A 15000-nucleotide genomic window follows, 5' to 3' on the forward strand; every position below is an offset into this window, starting at 1 on the left:
TGGTGGTGGTGTATGCTGTTAAGGATTTGTTTTAGAACATTGCAGATGAATTTGCATTTTTTATTTAAAAAAAAAAAAATACTATGAATTAGATGCTAAAGACAGAGATGGAAAGTTTTATGGCATTTGACCACCTGATATTCAGTAATGGTAAAATCTGAAGAGATGGATCTGTCCACAAAAAAAGAAAAGAAAAAGAAGTATTGTGCTAGAACACTTGTTTTCTTTACTAGTTTTGTGAACCCTGTAAATATTAGGAACTTTCATATGTTCATGTTTCCTTACTTGGACAGCCTGGTGATGCTTAATTGCGCATTTTGACTTTTGGTTACATGTACATGTTACTCTATTTAGTCAATTAAGTTATAGAAGCTATTAGAAATAGAGTAGGTGCACACTATGTTTATGCAGATTTTTAACCCCAAACTTTGGGGTTTAGGAAAATTACAAATATAGTTGGAAGAAAAACACACAATGCACAAACTAGATTTATTGAGGAAAGAGAGACAACAGTTTCGGAATCGAAGACCTGAAGATGGAATCGAGGACGATTCCGAAACTGTTGTCTCACTTTCCTCAATAAATCTAGTTTGTGCATTGTGGATTTTTCTTCCATATTATCAACACGGTATTGTGTTTTTCATTGCACAAATATAGTTGATGTAAGTACAGAGATAAACATACAAAAGAGGATAAATGGAAGTATAAACTATTTTATCCTAGTAAAATTGATGTAGATATTCAAGAAAATGCATCATAGATGGTAGGATGATTATGCAGAGAAAAATGATTTATTAAAATTGGAATAATGAATCTACAGTAAGTGGATTATGTGAATGACTTAAGAGAATATTGAATTTTGCATATGAATATGAATATAGGAAACAGCTTGGGAAAGAGAAAGGAAAATAATGATTTATCAAATGAACTTTTCAAATCATTTGTATGACAATATGTATTTTGTTATAGTAGAATGTTTTTAGAGTAACTTCTTTAAAGATGATTTTTAATATATTTCTTTTTCTTTTTTTTATTAGTATCATCTATAGATTAATTCATTAATTTATTTATTGTTTAGTATCTTTAAAAGCTTTCATGTGGATGATGATAGTGTAGCGAACCACCCATGCGATGATTCGTGAACCCACTCTGACACCAGTGGTGGGGCTATCTAGTTCTGTTTTGGTTCCCACATTTAGTGTTTAGCATGTAAATCATAAATGATACAAAAAAAAAATTATGATGTTAAAAAAGGTATATTATAGAAGAAAAAATTAAAACAATACAGTATTTTTTATTATTTCTTTTTATTACTTATTAAGGTAAAGTTTATATTTATATTTTTTTCACAAAATGGATAAATGTTTTTGTATTCTTCTACATTACATACTTCCATTTTTTATACATAATAGCTGGTCTTACATAGGATTACACCTTTGGCTATTTAGCTCTGTACAGCTTAGATGATAATTTATTTTTTCTATTTGTTTTCCTTTACTTGATTATGGCCTATTTACCTTTTTAAAACCATTTTATAAAAATGTGATGATACATTTCACAATGTATAGGGTCATAACCTTAGAGCTTGACACTAGATAGAAAAATAGCCTCTCGAGGTGGGCAAAATTGTTTTCTAATTATTCTAAATACATTCTTCATGGTACAGAAGACAAGGAGGTTGACAAGAAAATGCCTTACTCCTACATTTAGTATATGACACCCAGCCTGGGAAATCCTCTCACAGGTGGCTGTGATGTCAAACATGAGCCAGACAGCCAGGCTCCTGGCCAGCTGAGCGAGTGCAGTTCTGCCAAACCTTTTTTCTCATTGCAGACACTTGTCATTTATATGCAGACATTTTGCAAATTTGTTTGTTTTGACATCAGTTTTTTATTTTTTTCTTAATTATTATTATTATTATTTCCCCCCCCCCCCTTAACTTTCACTTTTACTTTCCTATGCAAGTTATAATTCTGTAAAATACAGCAATTTGAGTACATTCCCTACATTGCAGTGTAGTAGGCCAGCTAATGGCAATTTAGTCAAGGAAAACTTTATGCTTACCTTGTTATCTAATGTCTAAAATATCTAGACAGACAGAATATGGCAGCTATATAGTTAGTTATTAGGTAATAAGTCTTACCAGACCATTTTTATGTGTGCTGGACTTTGAAAACACTTCTTGTAAATTTGTTTTCATATGCACCAAGGATACAAAATCATGCAACATGATCTCGGGCTGTCTTGCAACTGCTCGTAAAAGTGAGAGACTTGGCAACAATTACTTGACAGTCCCTTGTCTTTATACACACCAAGACACTAACCATCAGAAGCCATGTGACTTTGTCGCAGAACTATTGTGTAGCTGTTTCATGAAACTCACTTGACAGGCACAGAACTGTTGAGTAATAGTACAGTGACAGGATTTCAATTTTATCTTGACTCCTCTCAATATAGGAGACAGTCACTTGATATTCCAGCAACAAAGTTGTACAGAAGTCTAAAAAACTTTTGCAACATTTTCTAGACAGTCTATAGACAGGGTTGACATGTTTCTAAATGTGTCTATGGATAGTCACTTAATAGTTTTGTTACTGAATCTCAGTTGTCTGGTCCCAGATGAAATATGTATTTGTAGGAGTGCCTCAGTGCTAGGTATCTTAGTGTGTAAAAGGCTGAACCTGTATGGGTTCCTGGATGATATTTTCCTATTGCTCTAAAGGTTAAGCACAAAACTATGTAAATATGCCATAAGAAACTTAATTACTTGTAGATTAACTAATAATGATAAATAACCAGTTAACTGTCCTTTAGATTCTTCTGAGTATATACAGTCAGTCAGTGGCTAATTGTTTGTTTGGTGATTGGTCTCAAATTAAAGTAAATTAGTACACACATACCCAGAATTTAAGAAAGGCTTTTGGGTGTTGTGGAATGATAACAAATACCCATTTTAAGGTCTTCCTAGCGAGAATGCTTAGTAGTTACCAGTTATGGAATAATACTAAATGGTGTTTATAAACAAAAGTTCAGGAAGGGAGAAAGAGAAGGTTAGGTAGCGTAATTGATTCTAATCCTCATGTTAAGATTATAGGAATGATCCTTCATAACTGTATATGTGATTGGGTAATTGTTATGATTCTTTAATTATTTGAAGGAAAGAAAGGAAATGAATGCAGGAGTCCTTATTAGATTGCCCCTGGCATGTACAGCATCCTCTTATAGGATGGAGCACCAGATATGTCGAATTGTAAGATATGATATTAATTCTTGACTGTGTTCCAAAAGAACCATAACCCATGTTTCACCACTAAATCATTCCTGATGGATTAGTCTCAGCTAAAACCTGTTGTTTGATAGAGATAACACATTTGATCATCTGATCATTTGCAAGCTTGATACTGTACAGCATGATTGTGAAGCCTGATAACAAGGGTGTGCCTTAGATTGAAACAGTAAGGGTACAGTAAGTAAGATCAACTTGGTGACGATGCATGCCATTCTCATGGATTTGTTGTGATGATACCAGGAGGGGTGCATTTTGTTTTATTTACTGTTGTCATTATGTGGATTGTTGTTCTTGGTTATATATGGTAGATTAGATAACCTTATCCTCTTTATTCTTATCCACTTATTGTCCTTCACCAACCTCATCTGTATCCATATGCTCATCCTCATCCACCCAGAACTTCTTATATTCGTTTTTCTGCCTTCTTCCTTCCTTTCTCCTTTCTGCTCCTACTTCCCTTTCTGTACCTACCTCCATTCTCTCCTTACTTTTCCCACTACCACTCCTCCTCCTCCTCCTCCTCCTCTTCTTCCTCTTCCTCTTCCTCTTCTTCTTCCTCTTCCTCCTCCTCTTCTTCTTCCTTTTCCTCCTCGTCTTTTTCTTCTTCCTCCTCCTCCTCCTTCTCCTTCACCTCCTCTTCTTCTTCTTCTTCTTCCTTCCCCTCCACCTCCTCCTCCTCTTCTTCCTCCTCCTCCTCTTTCTTTTCCTCTTCTCCCTCCCTCTTTTCCTCTTCCTCTTCCTCCCCCTCCTCCTCTTTCTCCCTCTCACCTCCTCCTCTTTCTCCCTCTCACCTCCTCTTCTTTCTCCCTCTCACCTCCTCCTCTTCCTCTCTCTCACCTCTGCCTCTTCACCCCCCCCCCCCCCATCTCATCTTCCTCTTCCTCTCCCTCCCCCCCCCCCCCCATTTCCTCTTCCTCTTCCTCTCCCTCTTCCTCTCCCTCCTCCTTTTCCTCTTCCTCTTCCTCTTCCTCTTCCTCTCCCTCCTCCTTTTCCTCTTCCTCTTCCTCTTCCTCTTCCTCTTCCTCTCCCTCCTCCTTTTCCTCCCTCCCATTTCCTCCTCCCTTCTCCCTCTTCTCTCTTCCCATTTCCCTCCTCTTTCCTCCATTTTCCATCCTTCTGCCGCTTCTTTCTTCTTCTCTTCCCTACTCCCTCCTCCCACCTCCCTCTTCCTACCTCCCACCTCCCACCTCCTACCTCCATACTTCTTTTATCTTCCTCCTTCCTTTGTCTTTCCTCCTCCCTCCCTTTCTCTTCCTTTTTCCTCCTCCTCCTCCTCCTCCTCCTCCTCCTCCTCCTCCTCCTCCTCCTCCTCCTCCTCCTCCTCCTCCTCCTCCTCCTCCTCCTCCTCCATATTTTATTCATTATCTTTCTCTTCTTTCCTGCAAATTTCAGTATTTTGTAGGAGGAATGTATGTGCAGTTTTGTTTCTAAAGCATTCATTTTTTCTGAAATTTCCTTTGTGTCTACTTTCATTTTCTTTTTTTTCTTCATTGTCTATGGATATCATGCTGTTTTTATAGGTTATTTACCATTATTCATTCAAACACCAGTATAATAATATTAATTGTCATTGTTAAGTCAATAACAATAGAAAAATAAAATATGTATTCTAGTAGAAAACTTAGGAAATAATAGCCATTATATTTTGGATATGGTTTACTTTGGTACACTTTTGTGCTCTGATATAATGTAAGATTCAATAGAAATAGTTAGAATTATCAGAAATGATGACAATATTAGTACTTTGTGTATTCTATCAGATTTTTTTATCATGATAGGAGTTTGAGAGGCTGTAAGATATTTGGATTCCTTTGGAGTTCACAAGACCATAAATCTGGGGGAAATTAGATATGCATGGATATCAGTTTAGTCATAATCATAGCTTTTCCCCCCTTTTGAAGAAATGCTTAACAGGTATAACATTTTACAAGTCTGGACAGAGCTCCCATGTGTCTGAAGTGCATAGATATTGTACCTGTGAATTTATTAGAGTAGGTAAATGATTATCTTTGACAAAGGTTAAAAAGAAATATCTATTTTTATTCCTTTCTCTTTATTTTTCCTTTTTGTGTTTTGAATGATATTTGAATATGCTACTACAGATATTTATTACATTTCTTTCTATATTTCATGTGACTTACTTTTCATTATTCTTGTAACTCATATTTTTGCTGCTTGTATATTTAGAAAAAAAAAAGCATGAGAAAGCTCTTGTGTATGTGATATGGCAAACCAACAGGACTATAATGTTTATGAATTCTCACTTTACTTGTGAATGTCTCATTGGGAAAATAGTAAAACTTTACTTGGGGACTTGCCATGTCACAATGTGCTGTAGGGAGACTGAGGGAACTTTACTTGCTCTCAAGTTTTATTGCAGGTGCCAACATTTCTGTAATTCAACTTGGCACAAAATCATAGTTCCAGATGTCTCTGTAACCTCAGACAGTTTCCTCCAGTGCCATCCTAAAAACCAAGATGGACTTTAAGTAAGATTTGTTGCACTGACTCTCTTTAAAAGTAGTATTGTATGTTGTCTCTTCCACTATAACTAACTGCTGGTCTCTCTGTGTGTGTTGCTTGGTGTTGTGCGTGCGTGGCTCCGCTGATGGTAACAACAACCACCACAACTACAACAACTTGCTGCTGTGTTCCTGCCTCAACCACCACAACTACCGTCACCCTCACCAACATCAAATTCTACCATATCACCAACATGCTCAGCAGCAGCAGCCGCAATCACAGCAGCAGCCCCCACAGCAGCAGCAGCAGCAGCAGCAGGAGCCGCAGCAGCAGCAGGAGCAGAAGGATGATGATAAGCAAAAACCGCCAGCCGGTGGTGGCAGTGATGGGCCTGTGGGCTCCGCTGCCACCACTAAGGATGGCGTTCCCCCTCCTACACAGATTAATAAAATAAAATTTGGCCCTGGGGCTCCTCTTATAAAGAAGGACAAGCGGCAGTCATCGTCACGCTTCAACATCCCCAAGAACAGAGAATTACAAAAGCTGCCATTACTCAGAGGTAAGATTTGGCTCTCTTAATTTTGGTTTAGATTCACATTGCAGATAAAGGAGGTTGGCTTTTGTTTTTTGGTCATCTTCATAAACTCTTGAGACTTTCAGTTCAATCTTAAATTGATTGACTTCATTAGAGAAGAATATGCAATATGTATATTTATACAATATTTTTGTTACCCAAGGAGACAATGAGAATTGAGTATTTTTTGGTAATAGAGACTAAAAAACTCAGAAATGCAGAAAGTGTAGAATTAGGAGAACCTGAAATTACTTATATTGCGAGGAAAAGTTTATGATATTCTGAACATAATGATGTTTCAGAATTTAGGATGAATAAATAAAATGTTGTATTTGTTAGGTGAAATTCATTGGTATTCAATGAGGTTAAATATACAGAACATTATGAAAAGAAGATTTGAATGATTTACATGTGATTAGTTCTTATAAGAAAGATAAACAGCTCTATATTCTTTTGGAGCTGTTTTTAATTTGTTTATAAATCACCTTTTACATTTTTACTTTGGATTTGATGTGAATGTTTCATTTACACATAGATTAGTATTTAGTGCATTTTTCTTTGAAGTTAAAAAGTACAAGGATTTTCTGTAAATTTATTCTTCCAAGAATGTAAACTTTTTTTTTTCCCTTTCAAAACTGAATGAAACTTGCACTTCAGATGCCCAGCCAAATGAGAGGGAAGAGCTCTTCATCCAGAAGATCCGGCAATGTGGGGTGCTCTTTGATTTTGTATCGGACCCCCTCAGTGACCTGAAATGGAAGGAAGTAAAACGAGCAGCGCTAAATGAGATGGTGGAGTATGTCACGACTCAGCGGCAGGTCATAACTGAGGCGGTCTATCCAGAAGTAGTTCAAATGTTTGCTGGGAATCTTTTCCGAACCTTGCCCCCTTCTAGCAATCCGTCAGGTAAGGTTTGCAAGAAATTACAGGTGGAAGGAGAGGAGGTGAGCAATGGGGTGAAGCAGAATTGGGAATGACCTATTCACATTTTGAGGAAAGTTTTCAATTTAGAAATTTAGGTTTCTTGATATTGTGAAAATCCAATGTGGATGTTTATAATGTAAGAATTGCAGAATTGGAAGTGAGTGATAGTTTGTTTCTTGCTTGAAAAGTATCAGTATTCAGCAGAATGAATGGGTGATTGGTAGGGATTTTGTGTTTAATATCCTGTATCTTTGAAGTCCACAATGATATTAGCATGGCTGTGGATAACAGGTGGGTGAAGATGTTCCCGTTGATTTTTAGTAAGGACTGATGGTTTAAAAGCAGTGCTATTTAAATGTCAATTTAACCATGGATGTTTTGCAGCTCATAGACCTGTAGAACTTACAGGGATGATTTAAGTTAGGACTTTTCTTTATAAGCTAAATAGTGATATTTTTGGTGTAGCAATTCAGTCTAAATGTTTTGATTAATTGTTTCGAGAAATTGAAGTATAAATTGAGATCTAAAATGTTGAATAGAGATATGTATCTCTTTTTCACTGATTATATATGTCTTATTAGACAGGAGAGGGTAAAATTTTTAAGAGGGTAATGATGAGATAATAGAGTGGATTCTCATTGTCCAATGGCTAATTCAGAAATTGTGAAGTAAGGTAGCTATGTTATTAAGATATTTTTTAAACCTCCTTCCACGTGCATTATTTAGTTAACATTTTGTATATATGTGTTCCTGGTATGTGAGTTTATTTTGTATGTTGCTTATGTTTGTTTACATAATAAACTAAGATGCAGTACAAAAGATATAAACAAGAAGAATTAAACTATAAAAAACATTTTGGTAGAATAGACCATATGTTTTGATTCTTATTATAATTTGTTTATTTGCCCTTTCTATACTAGATATATATTCTCAAATTGTTTAAAAGAAAGTCAGTTTATTACACTTGGAAATAGGAAATACACTTATTGATATTATTTATTAGTTATGTTATTTATGTTTCAGTTAATTTGTGCACCCCTTTCTTTTATGTTCAAAAAGTCTCCCATGACCTGACTTGGCTTTCCCGTAGGAGCAGAGTTCGACCCAGAAGAGGATGAACCTACTTTAGAAGCTGCGTGGCCTCACCTACAGCTGGTCTATGAGTTTTTCCTGAGGTTCCTCGAAAGCCCTGACTTCCAGCCCTCCATCGCCAAACGTTTCATTGACCAGAAATTTGTGCTGCAGGTATAAATGCTTTTCCTTGTTTTTTTTCTTTCTTTCTTCATTCTTACTCTCTTTCTTCTTCCTCCTATTCATCTCAATTTGCCTGTAGACAGGTGGCTCCTCAAGTGCATAGTCACCACTTTTGCTCTTTCTTTTCTCAGATTGTTTTCCATAGCTGTCAGTATATTGTGCAGATTTTGTCTTTATTTTCCTTGATTTTCTTATGGTCCTTTGTCTTTGTATTCTTTCATTGTTTTTAATTCCTTCCTTTGTTTTTTTTCTTCTTTCTCCTCTTTTCCTTACCATTTTCTCTATTTCATTTTTTTTTCTTTATTGTGTCTAAGAAAATCATGAAGAAAAATATAGATACTATTTTTACCTTTTTCCAGCTATTAGAGCTGTTTGATTCTGAAGATCCAAGAGAGAGAGATTTCTTGAAGACTACCCTACACAGAATATATGGCAAGTTCCTAGGTTTGAGAGCATTTATCCGCAAGCAAATCAACAATATATTTTACAAGTAAGTGATTTTTAAGATTTTTGTACTGAAATACTGTTTTGATAATGTCTACAATACTTGTGATAAATGTATTCAAGTTAGTTAACATTTAACCAGTGTAATCTGTGATTAAATGATTAATGTTTTTCAGGTTCATTTATGAGACAGAACATCATAATGGTGTGGCAGAGTTATTAGAAATTTTAGGAAGGTAAGTTTATTTGTTTGTTTGTTTGTTTCCTTTTCTATATGATATTGATCATGAAATTGAAGTACTTCTGTCTTGATGGCTTATTATTTTGTGTTCTGTTCTGATTAGTTTTGATAAATTGAATGCAATATCAATACTGGTTATTTGTTACTAAAAGGTTCCTGTTCCCTACTTTTGTTTCCTGCAGTATCATCAATGGGTTTGCACTACCACTTAAGGAGGAGCATAAAGTTTTCCTCTTGAAAGTACTATTGCCACTTCACAAGGTTAAGTCCTTGAGTGTGTACCATCCACAGTTGGCCTATTGTGTTGTCCAATTTCTGGAGAAAGACCCATCATTAACAGAGCCTGTTATCATCTCCCTGCTCAAGTTTTGGCCAAAAGTCCATAGTCCCAAGGAGGTATGTCATAATTTTGCAGAATATTTTTTATCCACTGTTCTGTCAATCCTGTAAATTCTTTTATATATATATATTTTTTTCTTTTACTCAATTTGTAATGGCAGAATAGACTAGAAGGAGAAAGTACTGTAAAGTTATTTATATGCAAGTTCCATTTTATGTTTATAAGTAAGTCATTAGTTTGGAAATTCATTGATGAATAAAATAAGTGTTTTGCTATAGTAACCATTGTAAAGCATCATTACCCCCTATTCTAAGATTGGTAATTTCAGATGTATATTTGCCAGTTTGATTAAAGTTTAAAACAGTCTTATGTACATTTAAACTGATGAAGTATTTATGCACATTGAAACCTGAATATAACTAAAGTGTCTGTAATTGGGAGACAGTTTTATTTAAATGTTATTCAGTTATTTCTGAGTAGGAGTTTATAAAGATTCACAGTCAGTTTTCCAGCATTATTAGTGTGATTATGCTCTTTTCTCATCTACCAACTGATACATTACACAGTGTAATTTTCTGTGAAGTATATGTCAACCATTTTTTGCAGGTGATGTTCTTAAATGAGTTAGAAGAAATTTTGGATGTGATTGAACCAAATGAATTTGTGAAGGTGATGGTTCCATTGTTTCGCCAACTGTCTAAATGTGTATCTTCACCACACTTTCAAGTAAGTCCTACGATTTGTCTGTTTTGGCAGTTTGTTAAGACAATTAGGTATGGAGAGAGAAAGCCAAAAGAATGATTGCAAATTTCCATATCTTCATTTTCTTTATCTACCCCTTTTCAGGTTGCAGAAAGAGCTCTCTACTATTGGAATAATGAATATATATTGTCATTAATCAGTGACAATGCGCAAACCATTCTCCCTATCATGTTTCCAGCACTTTATAAGAATTCCAAGTCACACTGGAACAAGTAAGTTCTAAAACCTATATATAGATAGTTAAACATTCATATGTTGTTTATTTATATTTTGACCTTGTTGATATTAGATGAAATTGATTACTGTTTTCAACAGTATCCGTACATACATAATGATTTATGCACGTACGAGAGAGAGAGTGTGCGAGTGCGAGTGCGAGTGCGAGTGCGAGTGCGAGTGCGAGTGCGAGTGCGAGTGCGAGTGCGAGTGCGAGTGCGAGTGTGAGTGTGTGTGTGTGTGTGTGTGTGTGTGTGTGTGTGTGTGTGTGTGTGTGTGTGTGTGTGTGTGTGTGTGTGTGTGTGTACATGTGTGTGTGTGTACATGTGTGTCTGTGTCTGTCTGTGTGTGTGTGTGTACATGTGTGTCTGTGTCTGTCTGTGTGTGTGCGTGTTTTAACTGATGAAAACTGCAAATTAGATTAAGTAGACTTGGACTGCTACTTGTGTCTTTAATGTAGAGGAACTTGACTTTATGCATTTATTCCAGGACTATACATGGATTAATATACAACGCTCTTAAACTGTTTATGGAAATGAATCAGAAGCTGTTTGATGAGTGCACACAACAATACAAAGCAGAACGACAGAAGTAAGTTACAAGAGCATTATTATTAACTATTCCACAAAAAATGGAAAAGACCTAGTTAACCTTTCAGTGACAGGTATGCTGTACACCGCTTAGGCCTAACCACAAAGTCTAAACTGTTGTGTAATATTACATCACAAAATTTTTTGGCACCTTCATAAGGTTAATATAAGATATTTTATTTTCATTTTTTTAAGATATGAAATATTTTTTAAAGATATGTAAAATAGGTAAACAGCTTGATATTGATTTCAGACAAAATTGTAATTATTATTTCTTATCCCTGTGTAGAGAGAAGGAGAAGTTACGGGAACGTGAAGAAGCATGGCAACACATAGAAGATCTGGCGGTACAAAATCCACTGTTCGACAAATTCTCATCAGAGAGTAATGACCTGTATAGTTCTTCTTTTATCACCTCTCCGCAGGATGATAATGATTCAGATTTCAGTTCTTATAGCATTGGAGGAGAATCCACAGAGGTAAGTAGTAACACAGGAGCAATGCCTGCACTAAGGTATTTTCAGTACTAGCCTTTTACCCTTTGAGCTCCTCTGCTCTTTATCAGAAGTTGCATCAATGTGGTTTTTAACATCCAATGACAAATGTAATGTATGTAGGGACACCTTAGATGGCAACATGCTTAGTCGATTGGCTGATGATGTTAATTTGGCTTCGTTGATTTATACATACCTTTGCCTTAATAAGTATTTTCAATAGCTTTTCTAGTATAGGTATTGAGAATCTTTGTTAGTAATCTAAACTAGATCTGAGTTTGCATTATTATATGATAACAATGTGTGAGTTTCTATATGGAAGTTCAACTATTTACTCATTCAAAAGATGTTTAACTTCTTGCCAAAGGGTGGTGATTCCTTTTAGGGTGACATGTACACCCATACTGTGTCTGTTGAACCTCCTCTAAAGTGTGTATACTAAATATTTGTTAGCTTGTTTTGCTATTATTACAGTGAATTTGGAGCTACAGCCCCTGAGAAGTAGGCTAAAGCTCACTGGACAATTGTATATGCTGCAGCCAAACTCGAAGAGGATGGGAGAATTATATGTTCCCCATGCTTGTGATTTTTCCTTTGAGTGGCTGTCTAAAAACTGCACTTAGCACATTGTCCAGTTAGCAAGTGAAGCTTACATTGACATTGGTTTAAAGAGCAGAAGTACTTTTCTTGTTAAAATCTTTGAGGAGCAGTCATAGATCATATGATGCAAATATAAATATAAATAACAGTTGACATATTCAGATTACAGCTGAACAAAAAAATAGCAGAAATCAGCTGGTCAGTGCCATCAGCCAAACATGTTGCCATCTATGGTGTTCTTGCATTTATCCAGATGTTGTTGGATGTACTATAATAGCTTCCTTTCTAATTTTGTTTCCTATATATAGGATCAATACATTTGTTACTATGAAACCAATGTTTTCATTATATTTTCTAACCTGTTATTCTGCATCTTGATTCTAGATTTTGTGAAATGATTAGTGTCCATTGTGAATTTTGGGTTTTTATTTAATATCTGTATGCTGGTCATTCAGACTTTGGATACCTTGTTTGTAAAAGCCTGTATTTTGCTTTTTGAACTATAAGTAATTTTTACAGTTTTCCAATTTACTACTGAATATATTCCTTTGTACCCATGGATGGGGCTTGTACCAATTTGTCTCTGTGCGTGTCTGTATGTGTGCAAAGTTAGCACAGACCCTGCACAGGGAGTTTAACACTGCTCTTCTGTTTTATTAAGATGTGGATCTAAGATTTTCATTTAGTTACACAATTAGCTTAGAAGTTAAATATTTACTGTATAGTTGATTCCATATATCAGTCATGCATGGTTTAATATCTTTTTGCATACGTTATATTTGTGGTTTCACAAATAACTATATCTAGAATTAACCAGTCTATCAAAATTAAAGTGAGGTTTGTTTTTCTAGAAAGCTGTCTTGTGTAGTATTATTTAAAAATTGTTATTTCTAAAAGCTATAGAGGAGCTGCATGTGTTGGCAGCAGTGTTTATTTAGTTTACATAATGAGATATGGAACATAAACCTTCTTGCTGTTCCATCATATTACATGACTTGTTTTAAGTAAAGGTTTTTAGAAAACTCATTGTTTATTGTTTGTAATACTGTTATTTAATTCATTTAACTTTTTTTCATTTTGCTTGTTAGAAGATAAGATGAAAATCATTATTATTGTTATTATTTATTTATTTTTTACTTGTTTGTTTATTATTATTATCATTTATAATTTATTATTTGTTTATTATTGTTTTTATCATTATCATCATCATCACAATCATCATCATCACAGTTATCATCATCATCATCATTATCATTATCATCATCATTACATGAAATTATTGCTATTGATATTATTGCTAGTTTTATATGATGTTACTTTTACTATATGTATATTTATTGTTTGCAGCATCATTTTGCATATTATTCTATTATGAAATGTCTTTTATATATATTATTTATTAATTTGATTATTTATTCATTTTATATTTGTTATTGTTAGTATTTTGGTATGTTTTATTCTGACTATTATTTATATATTTCTATGTTACTCTATTACTGTTACAATATTAAGAATTTTATTATAATGTTGGTTATTTTTTATTTTATTTAGTGAGTGTTGCTGTTGTTTCTATGATCATTGTCACCATCATCATCATCATCATCATCATTATCATCACTATTATCATTTATCTGAATCAGTATCATTGCTACTATTATTTTTATTATTAACATTTGCTTATTTTTAAAATTATTTTTGTTTATAATACTAGTCTGTAACCATGTTAGTTGATTTGATTATTTCACTTAGTATCACCACCACCATAACTCATCATGGCAATCTGAACCATTGTCACCACCATCTCTAAAATGTAGCTTTTATTAATTTTTTCTGTTTGTTTTTGGATATATCTTCAGCAAAGATCTAACCACAGTTGAAACGTCATTTTAAGCTAAAGGGCCTTTGAAGAACTTGACAATCCCAATAAGGTTATAATCATGAGCATGAGTGATCTTAAACTTTCTTGATATTGTAGAGGAATCATTCAGTGTTGTCAGCCATGGTTTCAAACCGATTGTGATTCATTTCTTGCCATGTTAGAAGTATGTGAGTAAGCAAAGACTTGAAATGTTCATTGTGCTGTAGATTAAGTGTTTGAATATAGATACTTGTGTTGCAAGTGTAAAAACATGGGAATCTGTTCTTTCTTTAAGAGGCTTGAAGTTCTACAGCACTGATTAAATATAGGGCTTTCATATGAAAGTTTTTTTTTTTTTTTTTTTTTTTTTTTTTTTTTTTTTTTTTTTTTTAAAGAATTGGTAATATTGTTTTGTATGTATCATTGATTTATTTATTTGATATTATTATGATTATCATACTTTTTTCTCTATTAACTTTTTATTACTACTATTTTTATTGTTATTATAATTATTAGAGTTATTATTTTGACCATTATTATTGTTATCATTAATGTTGATATTATTATTATTATTGTTATTATTATTATTATTATTATTATTATTATTATTATTATTATTATTATTATTATTATTATTATTATTATTATTATTATTATTATTATTATTATGATAATTATTATTATTGTTGCTGTTCTTATTGTTATGATATTGTTGTTATAATCATTAGTTTTTTTTATTATTACTAATATTTTGATTTTCATTTTGTTTTATTTTGTGTATGGGAAGGGGGGTATATAGATCATCAGCATAAAAAAAACTAGTGAGGCTTGTTGTGTAAAGATATTCTTTGCATGACAAAAGCAAAATTCTTACTCAATGAATGCCCCAGAAGCAGTAATTTGTTTCATTTTCATTCATTGATAATTTTGTTACTGTGCTCATTCCCATCC

The 15000-nt window shown here is 33.9% G+C and overlaps 1 protein-coding gene across 1 annotated transcript in view; it reads left to right on the forward strand.

The window, feature by feature from the left end:
• LOC113804384 (serine/threonine-protein phosphatase 2A 56 kDa regulatory subunit gamma isoform) overlaps nucleotides 1-15000 on the forward strand; it is a gene marked incomplete in the record, with an annotated part of 50354 nt that overhangs the window by 11512 nt on the left and 23842 nt on the right. The window contains 10 exon segments of the mRNA XM_070132032.1: nucleotides 6014-6311; nucleotides 6984-7232; nucleotides 8341-8495; nucleotides 8864-8994; nucleotides 9125-9184; nucleotides 9372-9585; nucleotides 10136-10255; nucleotides 10376-10503; nucleotides 10997-11098; nucleotides 11387-11576. Coding sequence (XP_069988133.1) covers nucleotides 6014-6311; nucleotides 6984-7232; nucleotides 8341-8495; nucleotides 8864-8994; nucleotides 9125-9184; nucleotides 9372-9585; nucleotides 10136-10255; nucleotides 10376-10503; nucleotides 10997-11098; nucleotides 11387-11576 — 1647 coding nt within the window.

The sequence above is a fragment of the Penaeus vannamei genome, chromosome 17 (genome assembly GCF_042767895.1).
Source record: "Penaeus vannamei isolate JL-2024 chromosome 17, ASM4276789v1, whole genome shotgun sequence".
Lineage (NCBI taxonomy): Eukaryota > Metazoa > Arthropoda > Malacostraca > Decapoda > Penaeidae > Penaeus > Penaeus vannamei.